The sequence below is a fragment of the Dermacentor andersoni genome, chromosome 3 (assembly GCF_023375885.2).
Source record: "Dermacentor andersoni chromosome 3, qqDerAnde1_hic_scaffold, whole genome shotgun sequence".
Taxonomy (NCBI): Eukaryota; Metazoa; Arthropoda; class Arachnida; order Ixodida; family Ixodidae; genus Dermacentor; species Dermacentor andersoni.
In genome coordinates, this window is record NC_092816.1 from 77,890,736 (window position 1) to 77,909,904 (window position 19,169).

The 19,169-nt window shown below is 44.4% G+C and overlaps 1 protein-coding gene across 3 annotated transcripts in view; it reads right to left on the bottom strand.

Annotated features, from left to right (window-relative positions):
• Window positions 1-19,169, bottom strand: part of LOC126544497 (uncharacterized) — a 69,265-nt gene that overhangs the window by 48,321 nt on the left and 1,775 nt on the right. For 2 of the 3 annotated variants that reach the window (XM_072287228.1, XM_072287229.1), the window contains exons 2-10: window positions 15,487-16,461; window positions 11,609-11,797; window positions 6,279-6,496; window positions 5,527-5,620; window positions 4,668-4,759; window positions 4,459-4,536; window positions 3,294-3,473; window positions 2,338-2,454; window positions 1,216-1,272 (exon numbers count right to left, since the gene is read on the bottom strand). In XM_072287228.1, coding sequence (XP_072143329.1) covers window positions 1,216-1,272; window positions 2,338-2,454; window positions 3,294-3,473; window positions 4,459-4,536; window positions 4,668-4,759; window positions 5,527-5,620; window positions 6,279-6,496; window positions 11,609-11,797; window positions 15,487-16,461 — 2,000 coding nt within the window. The remainder of the gene's footprint in view (window positions 1-1,215; window positions 1,273-2,337; window positions 2,455-3,293; window positions 3,474-4,458; window positions 4,537-4,667; window positions 4,760-5,526; window positions 5,621-6,278; window positions 6,497-11,608; window positions 11,798-15,486; window positions 16,462-19,169) is intronic. The other variant, XM_050191850.3, reaches the window with a different exon arrangement.

Consider the following 19,169-nt stretch of genomic DNA (forward strand, 5'->3'; position numbering starts at 1 on the left):
ACTAAGACCAAATGAAAACATAACGCTTGTGCAGGCCCAACTGAAGCAATCAGTCAGACTATCATAATGACATAGTATTTCTGCATTCACAGATGATTGAGACTGCTGACAGAAATCTCAACAACCTTTCACTGAACGTTTGTGATATGTGCCAACTTATTTATAGTATGTTTTGTAGGATAACCTCAATGCTGAGAACAGGTTACTCTTGCAACTTTTTCAGGAACTAAATGAGGTTGCTAAACGAAACCATGAAGATGCCAAAGTGCAGAAAAATGGAACTCGCACACTCTGCAAAATGTGGTTCTCATATCAACATGTGCAAGGAGCCATCACAACAGCAGTCTGGAAAATGCAATTTCTTCAGGGGCAGAAAGGAGAGAAATAAATAAGAAAGTGCAGGTGATGCAAAAATCTCACAGCAAATGGTGCAAAACTAAGGACAGCAAAATGTGACCGAAGATCAAAACAAAAGTGAACAGCGTGCACAAGTGCTGATTATATTGCCGAGACAGATGTAAAGCAAAAGGTACACACAACATGACAGTGAGACGCAGAACAAAACAGTGCTGGGTAATGAAAAACATCAAAATGGCTTATCCATTTAGACATGTAAGTCACAGAGACATTGCAGGGACATGTGTTCTAAGGAAAAACACTTCTTTAGTGTTCAATCCAATACGACGTTGTTTGGCCATCCCTGGCCTTTGGACCAATGAACCCCATATATCATCATCATCGTCAATCCAATATAAATTTAAGTTTCTTCTGCATAATGGAGAAAAAATGGTCAATTAGTGATTAGCTGATGTTCCCATTTAGTTCTCATTAATGCTTCTTTTGAAAAACTGCTACTGTTCACAAATACCTAAGTCTCTGCATGACATGTCATAAACTCAAAAGAAGAGTGAATGCCAAAACAATGCAAAATCAAAAGCGAAGAATACATAAAAATGCAACAAGACGTGTTGTTGAAACACGGAGAGGCGTGTACAGGCACTCAGTCGGGCCATGTTGGGTGGAATGGTAGGCTTGGAGCACGAGAGCACGTGTCCGTTACACCAGTGCAGGAGACGAGGGCAGCCCGAGTGCATTGCAGGGGGGGAGAGGAGAGAATGGAGAAGCAATGCATCTCTCCACCATCAGTTGCATTCTTCCGATACTGCCTTCATTCACTTTCTATTTTTCTTTTTTGGTTCCAGACAGTCTCCTCACCTTGTATGACTCCCTTCCCGAGCCTGATCCTTCTTCTGAAGGCGGCGGAGCACGTGACTGACAGCGTCACAAACGAGAGAGACAAGAAACAGCAAAAGTTCTCCTAAACTCCAACAATTCAGGTGGCCCACAAAAGCAGCCACAAAATACACAGCCATCACAAGAGTTCATCACAGACAAAAAAAAAAGCTAGGAATTTACAGTTTTGAAGAGTAAGCAGTTGGGACATAGTGGTACATCTAGAGCAAAAAATGACACATGAGAAGCAACAGTCAAGACTATTGGCTAGCTGAAAGTCTTGTCTTCAGCACCATGAAAGGTACTTGGTTGTTTAACACCATAGTGAGCCTTAGAGTCGATGGTCCAACGGACACATTACATGTCATTCAACACCTTGCCTACTGCAGAGACCATCAAGGGACGATCCAAGCACGCCACTACTCCTCACTGACTGTCATACCAAGAAGCAAAAGATTCACAGGAGATATCACGGTGGCTGCACTTTGCTAATCAGTATAGCTGTGAAAGCCTCCTTTTATAATATATTGCTGCTCCTCAAGCTTAATAGTTGCATTCTGCTCAGTGTAGCTACACTTGGGGTCATTTATAATTATTGCAGTGGGATTTATGGAAGTTGCATCAGCTGTCGCAGCTAAATGAAGTTTATTATAATAATAAAGGAGTAAACAAGGGATTCTGTGTAAATTGGACCAACGGGGCATTGTCCGTCATGGTACCAAGTATTTCTTCAGAGAGCCTAAATGATTAGTTACTTAAAGATTGTTTAACTAACTTCTTAGTAGCTCACCTAATAGTCAAGGTGTCAACTAAAGTTGATGGGTGCTATTTCTTCAGATTACCTTCACATAATGTAGACATTGTCGTAGCTGCTTCTTTTGAGATACATATTTTGCATACCTTCATAACTTATCAATTCAATTCAAACTGCATATAGAATAACTTTTCCTCTTCTCATTTGTTTGCTAACTCCATATTTTTCTGAAAAGTGTGCCACACATGAATGCATACTTTCAGCCCCACATGTTTTCAAATTACCAAGTTCAGAGCACCCACGAGTGGCAAAACACTGAACATCCAGCCACAAGAACAAGCCACACGCACCTTGAGGAATTCTGCAAAGGCAGACTTGCTCTTAGCTGCTTGCTTCGCTGTCTCCATGGCTGTGCTAAAGTTGTTGATGAAGTCGCTGTAGATGTCGAGTACAATTGGCTTCGAGAACTGAAAGAATACACAATGCACAGTAAGACAGAGGTGTAAGATCATCTTCAAAGGAAGGCAGATCATGCAGAGCATGACTGGCTACCAGAGCTTCATGGCACGTGACAGACACATGCCTTTGTTGAACAAAGGCGACCAACCTCTGTTCTTTTCTTACCAATGAATTCTCATTTCATCAATACAGAAGATTTAACAGCATACCAAATCTATCTGTGCTTGTAACATGACAATTCACTTCAATCGCAAGAACATTGGTCCCACGACTTTCGGCCTTGGAACTCTCTCCTTGCTAGTGCGCCCTTACAGCACTCGCAACATAAATGATGCCCACGAGAGTCATGAAAATTGACTCCCCTACTTTTATATTGCTTTAAAAGAAGCATACGTAATCCATTTGTGACAGCAGCAGCTGTGCCTGATGCAAATGCCCGAAACTTACCAGTTAAATTAAAAAAGATAAATATGTACCACTATTTTTTTCTTTCCTAGAACTCTCATCGAATGGAGCCTGCTCCCATGTGACATCACTAACTTGTCCTCTCGTTTCTTTATCTGCCGCATCGTGATCCATGACAGATCAGTGACGGTGATAGACCCTGCAAATTCATTCTTGTAAACTGTACTTGGCTTTTAAATTTCTTATTGCTGTTTTGTCACCTTGGCATTGTACATGAACTAGTGAGAATGTATCACCAATAATCATTAATGCCTCACATGTCAACTGCATCACTCCTGCTCTGGCTGCCAAAAAACGATAGGCAGTATCAATTAAATAACGTAAATAAAGACAAAGCACAAACAAATGGCAGGCTTTCACACTAAAAGGAGAAAAGGCTCACCGAGGCGAGAAAGACTTCGCCAATGCGCTCTTCCTTGTCCCATTCGCAGACGCACTGGGTGAGGGCGATGCCGAAGAGCGTGTGACACTGCAGGATCTCCTCCAGACGGAAGAACATGGTGTCCACCTTGCGCTGGCTCACAAGCGGAGGCTGGCTGGCCATCAGCGGGCGCTTGAAGTCCTGCGGCGGTGGGCCCAGTCCTACTCAAACATCCAGTTTGCTTTGCTCTTCGAATACAGTAAATAGTTCCTACCATACTGGCACATGATATGAAAACTCGAGAGCAACAGTTTCCAAATGTAATCTGAAATAGCGGTGGGCTTTTCTAATAAAATGCAGTACTTCGTTCTGTGCAATGTTCCTGACAGGCGTGCTTGGCTAGTTGGACTTGGGCTGGCCGCATCCACTATCATTGCTTTGGCTCCGTAAAGAGGAAAGAAGCTACAGCGTCAGGGTCTCCATCAAGATGATGCGTTAACAAAGCAATACTCACACATTTTTTTATCTATTATTTATATTTATGTATTCATTAATGAACACAACAACCTCAGGGTCATTGCAGGTAAGGCGCTCTTCTGGTTTGACGTACAAAATGGAGAAAGGAAAAACGAAAATGAGCAGGCATGAAGGTTATTCTATCTCGCACCTCCTCACGGAAAGAAAAAACAAATACAACTGTTTTCTGAGAGTAACTGTGTTAAAGACAGAGGGTGCCATTTTCAGGTAGCATAACCTGTGGAGTAAGCAGCCATGTGCAATGACCGTTCATCAAATGGAAGAAAAATATCAATTTACTATTTCTATGCAGAACAAGTAGCAAGTTTCTTCCCTCAAGGAGGTTGCTTAACAAGTTTCTCATGAAAAGTGTTATTTACTGCAAGCATAAGTAGTGCAACAACCCAAAATGCACTGTTAAAAAAAAAGTAACATGTTAGGAAAGTAAAACAAAATTTTAAACATCAAGCTGCTTTAACTTATGCATTCTTGTTGAATCTGCTGAATGGCTACAGCCTTCACATGGTGGCTCTTTACTTTCTTCTAATGGTGATGCAGCCAATGGGCAACTGAAAGCTCCCAACAGAGATTGTTAGAACACCTAAAGCCACTTGCCAATTGATGCTAACACACAGGAAGTAAGAAGCCATGGAGTTCAAGATGTACTCACGAAGATAAGTCTTTGAAGAGATCCAACGTATGAGTTTTCGCTTTCAACTATATTATTTACAATGAGTCGCCTCTTGATCTGGAAACGTGGGTAACAAGAAAAATTGTGAGACACTTAAGCAGTAGGACGCAACAAAGAGATAAGATTGTACACAGGCAAGGAAAGAATAATTGAAAAGAAATTCGCAACAGCCTTAGACACACACTCACCTGTTCAGGTGTGAGGCCAGGAGGCACAGCTGGCAGAGTCAACGGAGGTCGCTGCTTTTTGGGCGCTTTCACATCACCATAGCCTTCATCCTCTGTAAAGACAAGTGCAGCCCCATGCCAGGTTTGGTCAGTACACTCCCTGTTATAAGACTCATGACCGAGAAATCGGATGCTAGCTCTCCTGAGACCGGAAACACAAACCAGAGCAACAAAGAAAAAGAAAGCCACAGAAGTTACAGGCAAGAAGCACATGACAATCGGCTATCGTAAGCCTTATTCAGTAGTACTATCCCCAGAGAAATGTACAATAAACACAGGTGCCGAGACAAAGCTGGCTAGAGTAATGACCTACACAACTTTAGTACTGTTTGCATTCAGGCGTAGGAACATGAACTCTCTGGACTGTCACAAACAGGTACAAGAGACGGATGCTCTAGCATTTCCAGCACTTCCGAACAGGTGCTCATGCCTACTCGCAACAGTCCAGCATGGGTTATGGCAGTGCCATAACCCATGCGATAGGGAAACCCATACTGCCGATGCATCACAATCCTGCCAATGCACCATGACAAGAAAAGGTGCTCTCGACTAAGTGCACTATGCAGTGAACATCTTCAAACACGGCTGCATGCAAAGGCTGTCGGGAATCACTCATTCCGAGAGCTCATGCCCTTTCAAAGATTTGTGGGCTACTCTCGTTTCCTTACAGATTTTGCATCTTCATGAATGTCATACAGAAAAATGTCTTGATTAGCAAAAAAATATACAATGCTAGCCATCAACTAGATGAACAAGAAGGAAATCACCAAGCACACTGATTAGCATCCCAGTGCCTTGCTTCACAGATGCCGATGCTCACCTGACAACTGGCGGCTTCCCATGCGGCTCCCCAACTTGTCAGAATCGAAATCTTTCCGTCGGGTGGAGAAGAAGCGTGTGAAGCTGCTGGTCAGCTGTACAAGCCCAAGAAAGGAGGAATAAAAGAAAATTTTCATAACGTGACAACAACCATCAAAACTCTCATTACCGGCACTGCAGGTGTGATAGATTTGCTGAACTGGTCGCGAATTTACTGCACAACACCCTACAATCCAGACTATGCTACTATGAATAAAAGCTTTCAATTGTGCCTTTAAAATTGGAGGCTTCCTCTTGGAATGCAGAGCTGAAAGCTGCACTGACTCCTTGCCAGCACCTCTGCTCCTGTTGTAAGCACATTTAAAGAAAGTTTATGCGGTTCCACAGACCTGTTTTGAGACAGGGGTCAATGCCCGAAGTGCATGCGATGAAGCCAAACATTACTGCATACATCAAGCTGAGAACCAGTAATGCAGTTTTTCAAAGCTAAACTTGCCCAAGGAATACTTAACTTGCTCTTCAGAGAGTGTCAAGCAGGAGGAGACAGCTCTAAAAATTTGACTGCCAGCCACGCCTCAGTTAGTAACGAAACCTAAATGTAAGCCTAAATGAGAGCTCCATTCTTGCATTCATATTAGCACACCACCATCCAAACATACAAGCTAATAATAATAATAATTTTATTTCTATCAATGCGATGAGGGAAGTCAGGAAAAAATGCTGTTTATGGCTCCACACGGCACCGGCACTCACGTCGGAATCCTTGCGCTTCTTGCCCGGCTTGCTGCTGCCACTGCCCAAGCGTGAGCCTCGGCGTACTCGGCCCGTGAGGTCACCTTCCTCAGAGCTCTCCGAGTGGTCCAGGCCCAGCTCGGAGCCAGCTGCGCTGTAGCCATCCTCGCAGGTGATGGTGTCTCGTCGGTAGATGTCCACCTCCTCGTAGATGTTGTCCTCAGGACGCATCCCTGCATCTGGGAGCCCATCTCTTCCTCAATGACTCCCACCACTTAGCTTCCTCAATCCGGAGGGTGTCAAGCACACAACACAAACACCAGTCGTGGCGTCAAGGTTTAAGCCAAGCAGCTTGTTTTAAATCTCTTGACAACATGAAAAAACTAGATTGACCAATTAAAGGGGGTTGCGTTTTATTAATGGTCGCAATTAATGGCCGCCACAAGCAAGCAGAAATGTTTGTGAAGTTTAGGCATGAAATATTGACATAAAGAACTGCAATAAGTTTGGTTGCCATTAAGCAGCGGTTCTATGAGTGGGATGAGCTTGCAGTACTACTGCGGCTAGGTGCAAATAATCAAGAGCAAAAAAACTTGAATATATAAAAATTGAATATAAATAAAATAAGGCACGATGGTTGGGGCCCCTATTCCAGGGCCCCACTGGCATGAGCTGCTCGCTGGGCTTGATTCAGAAGAGCCAATTGGTTCTCCCGACCTTTGTCCGCAAGCCATGCCTCCCACTGGCAATTCCGATGTTGGTGTAATATGGGGCTGTCTATGTGCGGAGGCCTCCTGGGGCACTCCCATGTGATATGTTTTAGTGTGGGTGTGTCTGTGCACCACGGGCACTCGTCAGTGAACTTCGTGGGGTGTATTCTGTGTAGGTGGTACAGGCTGGGGTATATATTCGTCTGAATATGACTCCAGCCCCTCTCTTGTTGGCTGCTTAAATTGGAGTAAGGATGTCCAAAACGCCTCCGCTCCTGCCTTTGCTGTAGGAGGATGTCATGAGAATTCGGTGGAAGGTCGTCACTAGGCCATGCCGCTGCTCGGACGTTTAATCCTTGAGCAATACGGTCTGCCCTCGCGTTTCCTGCCAGTCCCTCGTGTGCCGGACACTATATGATAGTGTGGTGCCCTTATAGTTGATTGCCTAAAATTTAGAGTATTGACTGGGGTTCTGTTCTATTTAGAAACAAGCGGCAAGCCTCTTGTGAGTCGGATAATATGACAGCCGAATCGGTTTGGCGCTTGGCGTCCTGAATGGCCAAGGCGATGGCTGCAGCCTCTGCCATGCATGCAGAGATGGTTTTGAAGGATGCCGTTGTTATGTTGTTCTTACATGTAGAGACTATGGTGAAGGTGTGCGAGTTGGTTTGACTGGCATCCGTATAATACACTCCCGGTCCCACGCCAAAACGTTTGTGAAGAGTCTTTACTCTTGCTCTGCGTCGTCTGGAATGGTACTTGGGGTGCATGTTTTTGAGAATTGGGGCCACCACGACGTGTGATCGAACGCTGCGGTCTATCTGTGCCGCTTCCTCTCCGCAATACTGGGTTCTCAGGGGAAAGCCTAACCTCGCCAATACTTCCCTGCCCTGAGTTGAAGAACAAAGTCATTCTTTCTGAGCATATAACGTCACGACTGTGTACTCCTCAAAAGTGGTGTGCAGACCCAGTCCCTCGACTCTCTCTGTGCTAGCGCATTCGGGGAGACCAAGGGCGGCTTTCAAGGCTTTTGTTATTATTGTGTTTGCCTGTGTGATCTCTTGGTTTGTCAAGGCCTGATACGGAAGGACGTATGTGATGCGGCTAATTACGAATGTGTGAACCAGGCTGATGGTCTCTCCCTCAGTTAGGCCGTCTCTGCTTTTCGCCACTCTCCGTATCATTCTGGCCACTTTTCCTGTGACCCCCTTTAGTTTTTGCAGGGTGTGGGATGTTCCGGCGTTCTGCTGTATCCACTGTCCTACCAATATTGTAACTATGTTGCCAAAGTCACATCCCACTCATCACAGCTATTTGTAAGTGCCTGATTTGAACATTGAAGCCAGTTTTCGAGAGCTGTGGATTGTTGACAGATTCTCTTCAGTAAGTGCAGCCATGTATGCAATTTGTTGCCAAATGAAGGACAGAAAATGTGTCATAATATTGCTTACACACCTTGGCAGTTACATGGCCAGTTAACAAATACAATAAAATATCCAGAATACAGCCACCCATCCTCCCCCTCAAACAAAACTGGCACCTCTGCTGGAAAATGCTCACACCAAGAAAACTCGCGAGCCAAGCACTCCTGGCTTCAACTGTTCGCAGAGAGCCCCAGACGAATGACCCTGTTCCCATTTCTAGGTCAAGTGCCAATTGGCCACAATGGCTGGCTCTGATCAGAGGAGAGGCAACCGAACAGCGTAGAGGCTCTTTTATCTCCAGCCCCTCACATAGTTGACATCGCTTATCAATGCTGCTGTGTAATCAGCACAGATTAGAATCATTCCTTTTTTTTTTTTTGCATCATCTAAGTTTTCAATGTTTGACCACACAAAACCATTTACCTGAATGTGAAAAGCTACGTTACAAAAATAAAAGTAAGGAAAAAGATCACACACCTTTAAAAATGATCGCCTTTGTACCTCATTTGGCTTGAGTTGTTTCTTTCCAAAGATGAACAACCCAATCACTGGTCTGATCAAGCTTGAATGCACTGTACACTCAGAGTGTGCCTAAATCTCTTAGCTTGGCCTTCAAGCTGACTTCAGCAATAATAGTAAACAAGTAAAAGCAACTATTAGTCAATTGAAAGACAAATTTATGAAAAGGAACACAGTAAGATAACTAGCCATCTGGTGGCAGTGAAGGCTTCTACGCAGATTTTGTTTGAAAGCGTTATACTTGCAATATCTTGCAATATCTTGCGTTATACTTGCAAGCTTGTTATACATTGCAATATCGCACATGGTTTCTACAGCAGACCCGCAATATCTTTCTTTTTTTCTCACCCTTTTTCTGCTAAGTTAATGCTTCTGGTTTTCTTTTAATGTCATGAAGAAAGATAGAATACTCAGCATAAAATTGCAGTGTACAAAAAAAAAGGAGGGGGCGGGGAATGGACGAAACGTTACAGCTCACTTAAGTGACCATAACGATCTGAATGCCTTTGACCCACTGCAGAAGGAGTAACAGCCATGCTATAAAACAGAATAACGAAATCAATAAACACTATAACAGTTAACTACAGAATTACTCTTCCCGTCTTTATGAAAATGAAATACAAAAACCAGAACAAAAGTAGAAAAAGAGCATGGCTTAAACCTTAAGTTCATAAAAAGGATTTCTAAAGAAGAAAGAAAGGGGTGTGTTTTCTTAATCACAAGCTATGTTTGTTTTCTCCACCGTAAGTCGTCATCAGCTGTTATGTGCAACCTACTACTGTTGCTCACCCTAAACACTTACAATCTACAGGCACTCCAGTACTCACAGTTTCATGTTAATGTGAAGTCAGCCAGAAAAAAAAAACTCAAGATGCAGCTATACGTGCTTCTTGGAAAGTTCGAAACATGCATGAAGGTGGCCATGCAAAAGAGGAGCAACGGTCTTCGACAAAGAAGCGAATCGGGAATTACACAAGCAGACAAACACAACACATGCACAATAAATAGTAAAGCAGGCAGCACCAATGAAAGGCAAGACAGGCACAAATGCGCACAGCACTGTGAAAGCATCATCATTACAATCATCACCAACGACTCAATAACAATTACCAAGTACAGCAGTGGGGCATTGACCCAAGTGAACCTTTTCTAATACTCCTCTCCAGCACCAACTTCACTGATTCTACACGGGTGCGTACTTCCCCATACCATCTTGCCATCTCATCGACAGCATCATTCATTACATTAACCTTTCTTTTCCTGACTCTCTTTGTTTTGGCCAAGATCCACACAACTCCAATTAATAATTGTTGATGTTCTATTACAACATGTGTCTAGCATTCATTCGTCCTAATTTCAGCAAGCACACAAAATGAGAAATGGAGGCCATCCTTGTTTTTGTTCTCAAGCTCACGCTGTTCTCTTCACACCTATCAAAATTGTGTTGTATATTTTGTCATTCTTCTTTCAAGGTATTCTGTTAGCTCACGTTAAAATTGAAACAGAACAGACTAGCCTGAAGCACCAATATGCCAGACCTGAAGTTTTAATAAACTAATTCCGATGAAGTTGAGAGCTCTGAACATTAGCCCTCAGTTCTAGTATGTATGTTTATAATAGGGTACTCGAGTACAAGCATATGACCCCATTTTCCCAAGAAACAAGAGACTTGCATCGAAGTCATACAGATTCTTGACAAGCCAAGCCCTCACACATATAGGGTGAGCAATGCTTCAGTGACTTCCAATTCAGAACCACCAGCGGGCAGCACCAACCATCATGGCCAAGATTTACTGTATACAGTTATAGTTACTGTATACAGTCATATACAGTAATTATCAGGGCCCACTCACTTGCCCACCACTTAAAGCAGCACTGTGCCATACACACAGCCAAATGTTTTGGACTGCTTTCTTGATTCTTTCCTATTTGTGAACACCAATTGTGAATAAGCTTGGTAAGAAATTGTTGCCACTTGCGAATAAGCTTGCGAAGAAATTGGAACAAAAAAATTGCCAAGACACCGTAAGTATGGGTCAAAAGGGGCAAGAGTATAATGGCCCTTATTAGTAGTTAGTCCTACTAGTCCAACGAAGAGCTGCAAAGGCCCTTATTAACTCAGATAATGCTGGACAAACGAGTGGCCATCATCAGTCTACTGCACAGGTACATCATTTCAAACTGCAAGCTTAGCATTAAATCCAAAGCATAAAAACAGGTGGTACTCAAAAAAAAAAACCATTCTCTTTCCTGTGCGCATGAACTGGCACACTGATCTATTCCAACATTTATGACCATGACTGCAACACCTACATTAACATCCTTCAAGAACCTCTTGGACAGTGGCTGCTCTCAGCAGCCATCTGGGCAGCCGCAACAAAGTTGAGTATAAGTAAGAAGAGAAGCATTCAAGTGCACTATAGTACCATGGGAACAACAAATATATGGTGTTGTCTTACATGGGAACAACTGTGGCCAACACAGAATGCGCAAGTTGTCACAATAAACATATGTGCACACAACATTCCCCATCACTCGACTCCTCAAATTTGACAAAGTGGTCCAGTCACACTAACTCATAATGGCATAACAGGTGCATACTGAGACAGCACAAGCACAGAAAGAAGCCAAGCAAGAAAGACAGAGAGAAAAGGACAGAAGAAAAGGGGGAGGAAAGTGTGTGTGTCCCACCACCAACCTGCAGCGGCAAGCAGCGGTGTGGTTCTCCGCTTGTGCGTGTCGTCGTAGAGCATGTACAGAGGCTCGGGCAGGGGTGCGGTGCCCGCTTCGCTGCCGCTGGGCAGCACCGCGCGCCCATAAGGGCTGGCGGACGCTGACCCAGCGGGGAGAGGAGGAGGCGGTGCCGACTGGCAAGGCTGCTGGAATGCTGTGCCACCAGCACCGAAGCCCCCCCACGAGAAGGATTGTTAGCAAGCACCACCACCACCACCACCACCACCGTGCCAGAAACACCCATTCACAAACAAAGGGGCGCCCGTTGCCCCAGAGGCTGTGACGCAGCTGCGAGATCTGCCCGAAAGGAACCACCACGATGGCCTGTGCACCCATGTCAACACGGCAGTGAAAGGCTAGCTGGCAGTAATTCATATAGGCAAACAACACTAGAGTCAGTGACAACCTGCGAATGCAGTGGTCACTGCTGTCAAACTTGCAAGAGGATTTCTATAGCTGCACCAGCCAATTACGTTTGCAGCGAAGACGAACTTCTTTCCATACTGGCATTGGTCAGGAACTATGCTTGGAAGCACATACAGGTGCAGTTCAATTTGATGGGTATTGAATTCTTAAATTGTCACCAAGTATAAGCAGTAACTAAAACACCACATATGAAAACAGCTGCAAGAAGCATGACCAGTGTCCTTCTGTGTGTTGTTTTAGTACTTAGTACAGTCTGCCAATATGAATTTTAGATCTCACTGGTATGCACTGTTCTGGTGTAACGCAAGAACTGGCGGGGACAAAGCACACGTGGACACGCAGTCCTTATCAGTTCTTTGCATCGCACTAGGACACTGTGTACAAATTAGATCAACCAGCCCAGCTTGCTATCCTATCCTTACTACATTTCACAAACTGTCCACCGAAAGTGCAGCAGTCAACGAGTCCAAGGATTGCATAGAGAAACTTTCGGTCAAAATTAAACACATGAGGCACACACCTATTAAATAAGGCGCAAGATTAGGCCGCAGATAATTTTACACTATTGCATACTATTTTCATGCTAAATTACACCAATAAATAACCGAACTGACTGCTTTACTAATGCTGAGGGAAACAATTTAGCCACCTTTAGGAAGAACAGCCGATTTCATGTCACGCTACCACTGCCTGGTTAAAAAAAATTGCTGAACCAGGCTGAACAGTGAGATGAGAAATGATGGAACACACATTTCAAGTCATTATACAAGTGCTTCTTTATGCTACTGCTATCTTTAAATGCAGCAACTAGCATAATCCTGTAAATAAAAAAATTCATCAGCACTGCCACAACTCCTTAGCTTAGACGCCACCGCCCCCACCAAAGAGAAAAGGAAAGAAAAAAGCAAGAGCAAGGCATGCACATTGCCTAGTATGCCTGCATGATTTAAGAGAAAGTAAGATGAAGAAGGTGTGAGAAAGGCTTTCAAGTTAAAAAGCTGTTGTGAAGAAATGATAAAGGTATACAGCCAAGGAAGATAAAGCCAGGCTGCATAAGTCGTGAATCCAGAGAGCACAGTTTAAAACCATGTTTCTGTGCCTGTAACCTGGTCATGCTGTGGAGGGCACGTGAACATTATTAATATGATGGTTAATGGTAGTGCAAACTCGAACACACTTCGTCACTGCGACATACTATCATGCAAAAATCATGTTTATTTGAACCTAAGTGAATACTTTTTTTTTTTCTTTTTCAGAACACGCAACATGATAAACTCAAGGACTGGCTTAAATCCAAGAATACAGTGCAAACTGAGAATGAAAAATTGCTCGCACCATTGCTTGGTGCCTGAAGGAACAAGAGGTTGCATTGTAAGTAATGTGAGTCAGGCCATAATAATAAGCTGTAAAAGTCAGAAGATGGCATTTTGTTCAATAACATGAGTGCTTCCGTAATCAGGCACTTATTGCATTCCCTAATATAGAAAATTGTGTTTGATAGTAGATAAGCAACTAATAATTAACAGAGAATACAAGCAATTTTGTGAGGTAAGTAAGGTAGTGCTATTACTTGAATATCTCTATGACGTTGAAAGTTTTATGTTTTTCACATCATGGTCACATCCGATTTTTTATTAATTTTTTTTATGATGCAATTTCCTGACATCAGCTTAAAATTGAAGCCACCAGCTTAGAATTAAAAAAAGAAAAAAATACATGCTATTCCTCTAGCAATCTTATGGCAGAAATGACTGTTAGCAAAAAAGCACCTCTTGACAAGAAAAGATGGCTTGCAGATGATGTTGCAGGTGCCATATTGAAAATCCACTTATAGCATCATTGGCACTGCTGAGGGTACGTTGGATAAAAATGAAGTAGAGAAGCAACTTTTCACCGTGTTAGTGAGTCTAGAGCATGCCATTACAAATTAAGCATCAATTCAAAGCCAACCATGTGACACTCAACAGTTTATGCTTAAAAATGTGGCAAAGGCCTGCAATGCAACCATTACGACCATTTGTAGAACTTAAAAGCAGACAGTATGTAAATACAGTAAGTACATTGGTTTTAACATTGCAGTGTCCGAGCCTGTGGCTCCTAGTGGGTAATTTCATTGTGTCTCACCATAACATGCAAATGAGAATGGCTGAAGGAACTTACCACTGCTGAGGAAACTGAGCTGTCAGCAATCAAACTCAAATTATAGGCTTTGATGTCCTAAAACAATGCTTGGGCTGTATGAGCATTGTGGGGTTCTCAGATTTAATTTTGACTACATGGGGTTCTTTATTGTGTATGTATGTACATGAGCATTCTTGCATTCTGCCCCACGGATGTACAGCTCCCAAGGTTGCGAATCGAACTTGCAATCTCATGCTCTTAGCAGAACACTGTAGTCACCGAGCCACCATGACAGATGCAAGCATTTTAATGTAGTACGTTGTGCAGGTCTGCTGAAAAGCTTGACTGTCCGCAAGAGCACTTATGCCCCTTATCACTCTCGATACAAATTGCACTTGATTAGTCTTCATTAGCTTGAACAGCTCACAAACATGTTCAACACTGTGCGGCCGGCAAGTTGGGGCTTAATGAGAAAAAGCAGATGAAATGACACTAAAATTTTCCAAGTGAACATCTCTCTCTCTCTCCGTCTTCTGTGCATGGCATATCACACACAGTAAGATGCTGATAAATCACAAACAGTAGTGCTCGGCCACACACGTACAGCATAGCTGGCCCCTGTACCAACATTGTACAACAGCATGCTCAGAGTCAGATGAATGGAGCAGCCAGTACCCACTACTCTTAAGGTTGTCCCAGGTAAGCCGGGTCAAGTTCAAATACATGATCAAATTTACCACTGAGCATTCATTCAGCCATCATGTTTTGACAACTTATGGTGGGATGAGCGCAATTCACGCACCGATGTGCCAGCAAATATTCTTTATTTCTGGCTCTATGAAGAACAGTCAAGAGCTTAAACATGCTGTGGCTTTGCAGAGCCTTGGTAGACTGCCGAATAACTGCAGTGAGGCTAAGCTGCACTTTAAAGCAGTACTGCAGGTGAATACTACGGTGAGTGCAGAGCTGCACAAACACAGTTATAATGCCGATGCATATTTGCCCGCATTGTTTTACCTACAGCTACACTCTGCATTATGGCATTGGTCTGCAATGTCTATATAAACCAAATGGTCCACTACAAACCTAAATGTATAATGGAAACTGACAACAATCTCTGCAAATGCAGCACACTCAACTGTTGGTTCAAGTGAGAACAAACCTTCAGTTGACAGCACTTGTACCACATCTTTTCCTCACATGCTTGCCTGCTTCCACTCTGTATTTTCAGCACAAATTTTCAACAGCTTGCTTATTAGCTCACCCTTCTAACGAGAAAACGGGACTGCAACTCACTTTTGTGACTAGCGTAAGGGATGCGGTGCAGCTTGGATGCCCTCGCCGGCAGCGTGCCGCCCTGCAGCTCCCCGGGTGCCGATCGATGCTCCACATACTCATTCATCACCCGTCTCCACGTCGTGTGTGGATGATGGTGGTGGGGGTCCCCGATCGGTCTCCCCAGCTTGGTCCCCAACGTTCCATAGTCCCCACTGCTGCCCCGCTGTTGCTGGTCCCCCCCACCCCGCACCTCGCTCAGCGGCACAGCGTCTGGCATCAACATGGTCTCCACATCAAGGTTGAGGTTCTCGAGGATGTGTGCATGCGTGCGGTGCACCCGCGTCACCTCCTCGCGCACATGTGGTGGCGCACCATCATAAGGCGGCGGGCGGGGTCGCCGCGGAATCGTCGGAGCACCGCCCGCTCGCAGACACTGTTCACTCCGCGCAGCACTGTACTGTTCCTCAGCGTCTGTTATCTCCTCGTAGATGTTGGGCTCAGAGCCCCGACGGTTCTTCTTGTCATTCCCGTTGTTGGTTTTGCTAGAGCCAAAAAGCAGCTGGCGTGCATACGCTGTGGTCGTGCCATAGATGCCATTGGACTTGCTGGGAGATCCACCCTTTTTCTTGGCTTTCTTCTTCTTTTTGTTGTTGTTATTGCCACCAGTGCTGCGCTTTGGTGATGTGTCTGGCACTGAAACATCGGGCTCAATCGAGAGTAGCGGGTTGAAGAAGCCACCGCCCTGGTCACCGACGGGTGATGTGTCCGCGGCTGCAGACTCCGAAGCCGAAGAGCCCGGAGGCGGGGTGCCGCCATTGAGCCCTGCAGGGGGCTCATCAGGAGGTGGCGGCGCCCCCACGGGGCTCTTGTCGGGCCCCAGCTCACTGTAGTAGTATGGGGCCTTGGCAGACATTGCTGCCCCGGCAAAGCTTAAGAGACGCTGCCCGGGCGGGGCCGCTTCCGGAAACTCATGGTACGGCCTCCAAGGAGATACTGCACAGATGGCACCACATGCTTTAGTGTCACTCACCCTAACAAGGCTAAAGAAATACTTCTCAGAGCAGTTTAACCAGGATATGGTGTTACGAAGACTCCTTCAATATCTGCATTGTCAACGCAGCCTGCAAGCTTACTCGTGAACAACAAGATCAAAACGATGAATATTTCCACACAAATTACGAGACATGGCTTCCAGCAGAAGACCCAAGAGAGCTCAACAACGCTTTCTATGTGTATTAAATGTGGCCTATGAAGCTGCTTGCAGTATTTAAAGAAATATTCTAAATAGGCCAACTACTCAAAGAAAGCACAGGGTGCTTTCTTTGCTTCAGCCATGCTGACACTCTGGTTGCATGGGACCCTTCTGGAGCTTTTTAAGACACCCGTGACAATAAAAAGCTTAAACCTGATGACATACAGCTTAGCATTACATTACTGCTTCACTGATGCACTTGCCGGAAAAAAGCTGTGAAGCAGCAGTACCAGTAGTGACACCTTGTGATGCAAAAACAGCAAACTTTGTTTTTTTCGTCTGCACTGCCCCCAACCGTGAATCAGAACCAACTTGCCCAACTCCTTTTGGTTGCAAAATTAAAGACTATTAATAAGTTTCCATCACTCCAGCAAAACATTAGGGTCTACCCTAGGCCAGAAAATAAGGCATCACTGCCAGACACATTGCGATAGGTCCACAGAGTATTCTACAATTCTCTACCAATTTCGCAGGATGGCAGCAGAGCTAACTTTCACAGCTCCCTCCTGGAATTCTAATGAAAATGTTTATGCTAATATGTGCATAGTTGCTAGGTTGTTATCGCCACCCTCACTTTCTGTGACCAACATCTACACATTCCTTTTCTCTACAATGTAACCTGCATGGGTGCTCAATTAAATGCTTTCTGTCAAGCCCCCACCCTCTATGTATAACGCTATACCTTCCTGCCTCCCTTAAAAGTTATAATCATACTTTAACAGTTAATGAGGGTCATAAATGGGCTTGGCTCTGGACCATTTCTTAGAGTGCTATGTGAAGAAGACATAAAAAGAAACAAATATGTATGGTGCATAGCAGAAAATATGACAAATGTAGGTCACATCTTTTATGTGTTTTACTTGATAGATCAGGCAACAATAAAACTAAGCATCTACCTTATAAGTGCAGTTCTCACAAAAACGCATTAAATCCTTGCCCTTTATGTTGTGTACCAGACTTTTATTAAATCTGTGTTGTATTGCGTTACCATAAATCACTTAAATTTTGTTTAGCACAATGTAACGACCTATGCGGTCCGTTTACAGGCTGCACAATGCAAATCTGCATACTCGTGATGGCACCTGTTATTGCATAGTATTCTGCTGAATGCTCAAACTAGTGCATGCTGCAAGAAAGTGCAGAAAAACTCATTTTTTTTCAAGGCAACACAGTACTGAAGTAAAAAGGCATTGGAGCCACAAAGAGATATATAATATCATCTGCACACAATACAGCAGTATCAAGATTAAACAAGAATTAATTGCTTTCCTGGATTTCTATAAGTGACTGGACATAATGTTAACTGCAGCAATCTGCACTTTCTTAGTGTCTGTGAAAAATGCACCTGCTAACAACACATTTCGGTAGTTTATTCCTCAATTAACAATACATAACACAACAATCTGTAATAACATTCATTTTCTGGCGGGAAGAAACTAGAAAATCACCATAAGTCATTTCAGAAAAAAGTATGAAAGTACAGTCAAGTGCACTACGATGCACTTCCCCGAGTGCCGCCACAGATGTGCTAGAAATCGAGTGCTTTTCACGTGGTTCCTGTAGCTTGAAAGCGCGTTCAGAACGCACATAAGGCTGCCCGACCACTCACGGGCCATTAATAACGACTTTCTACGAACGAGGAACTCTCTGCTCATCACGCGCAATCATCCGCATTTTGTCATCAACGAGTACGTCTTTCGTGGAAACGCTCGCTACCTCGGGAACTCCATGCACATAATAAGGGGGAGAGTGAGAGATACTTCTGCAGCCCTAATGGGAACACGGCTAAATGTCTGAACGTCGCTGAAGCGACAGTGTTGAAACAGTGGGAAAGAGGGAGAGGAGACCAAAACAAAAGCTTCCAGCAGCGCATCTGAAGAAAGAATCGAAGAAGACAGGAAGCGGGCGCGGAGAACGTTGCCGTGACGGGCAAAGTGTGAAAGCTCGTTCTTCAAAGTGACGCCTCAAGCCGCACTGGCTTCTCTGGACGAGTACGCAACGGCGGTATCACGCGGCGGCTCGGCGGAATTTTAATCGGCGTAATTGGCATCGTCGCGGGCGGTGATCGTCACTTTCTTTTTTCTTTCCTTGTCGGGCCAGTCCGTGAAACAACCGCTACACGTTCCGTAATGCGCGGCCCGACGAGCTGCAGCTCGATATATCGATTTCCGTGCTAGACGCCTGTTTAACAGTAGCCGCGGTCGAGACTCGCAAAAAGAAAAGGAGGCCGAAAAAAAAAATAAAGTAAGCTGTAATTCAACAGAGCTTGTATTACGCGTGCTTCCTCTTGTTGAGTTCTCCGGCGCTTCGACACCTTGCTGTTGTCTTTGCTTTGACTGGGTTTCGCAGAAAGCCACGCAAGGAGCAGCGCTTCGCGAGCATCATATAAGCTGGGCCTCGCGTATCTTCCGGCGATAAGCGACCGACACATCCTTGCTGACCGGGGCTG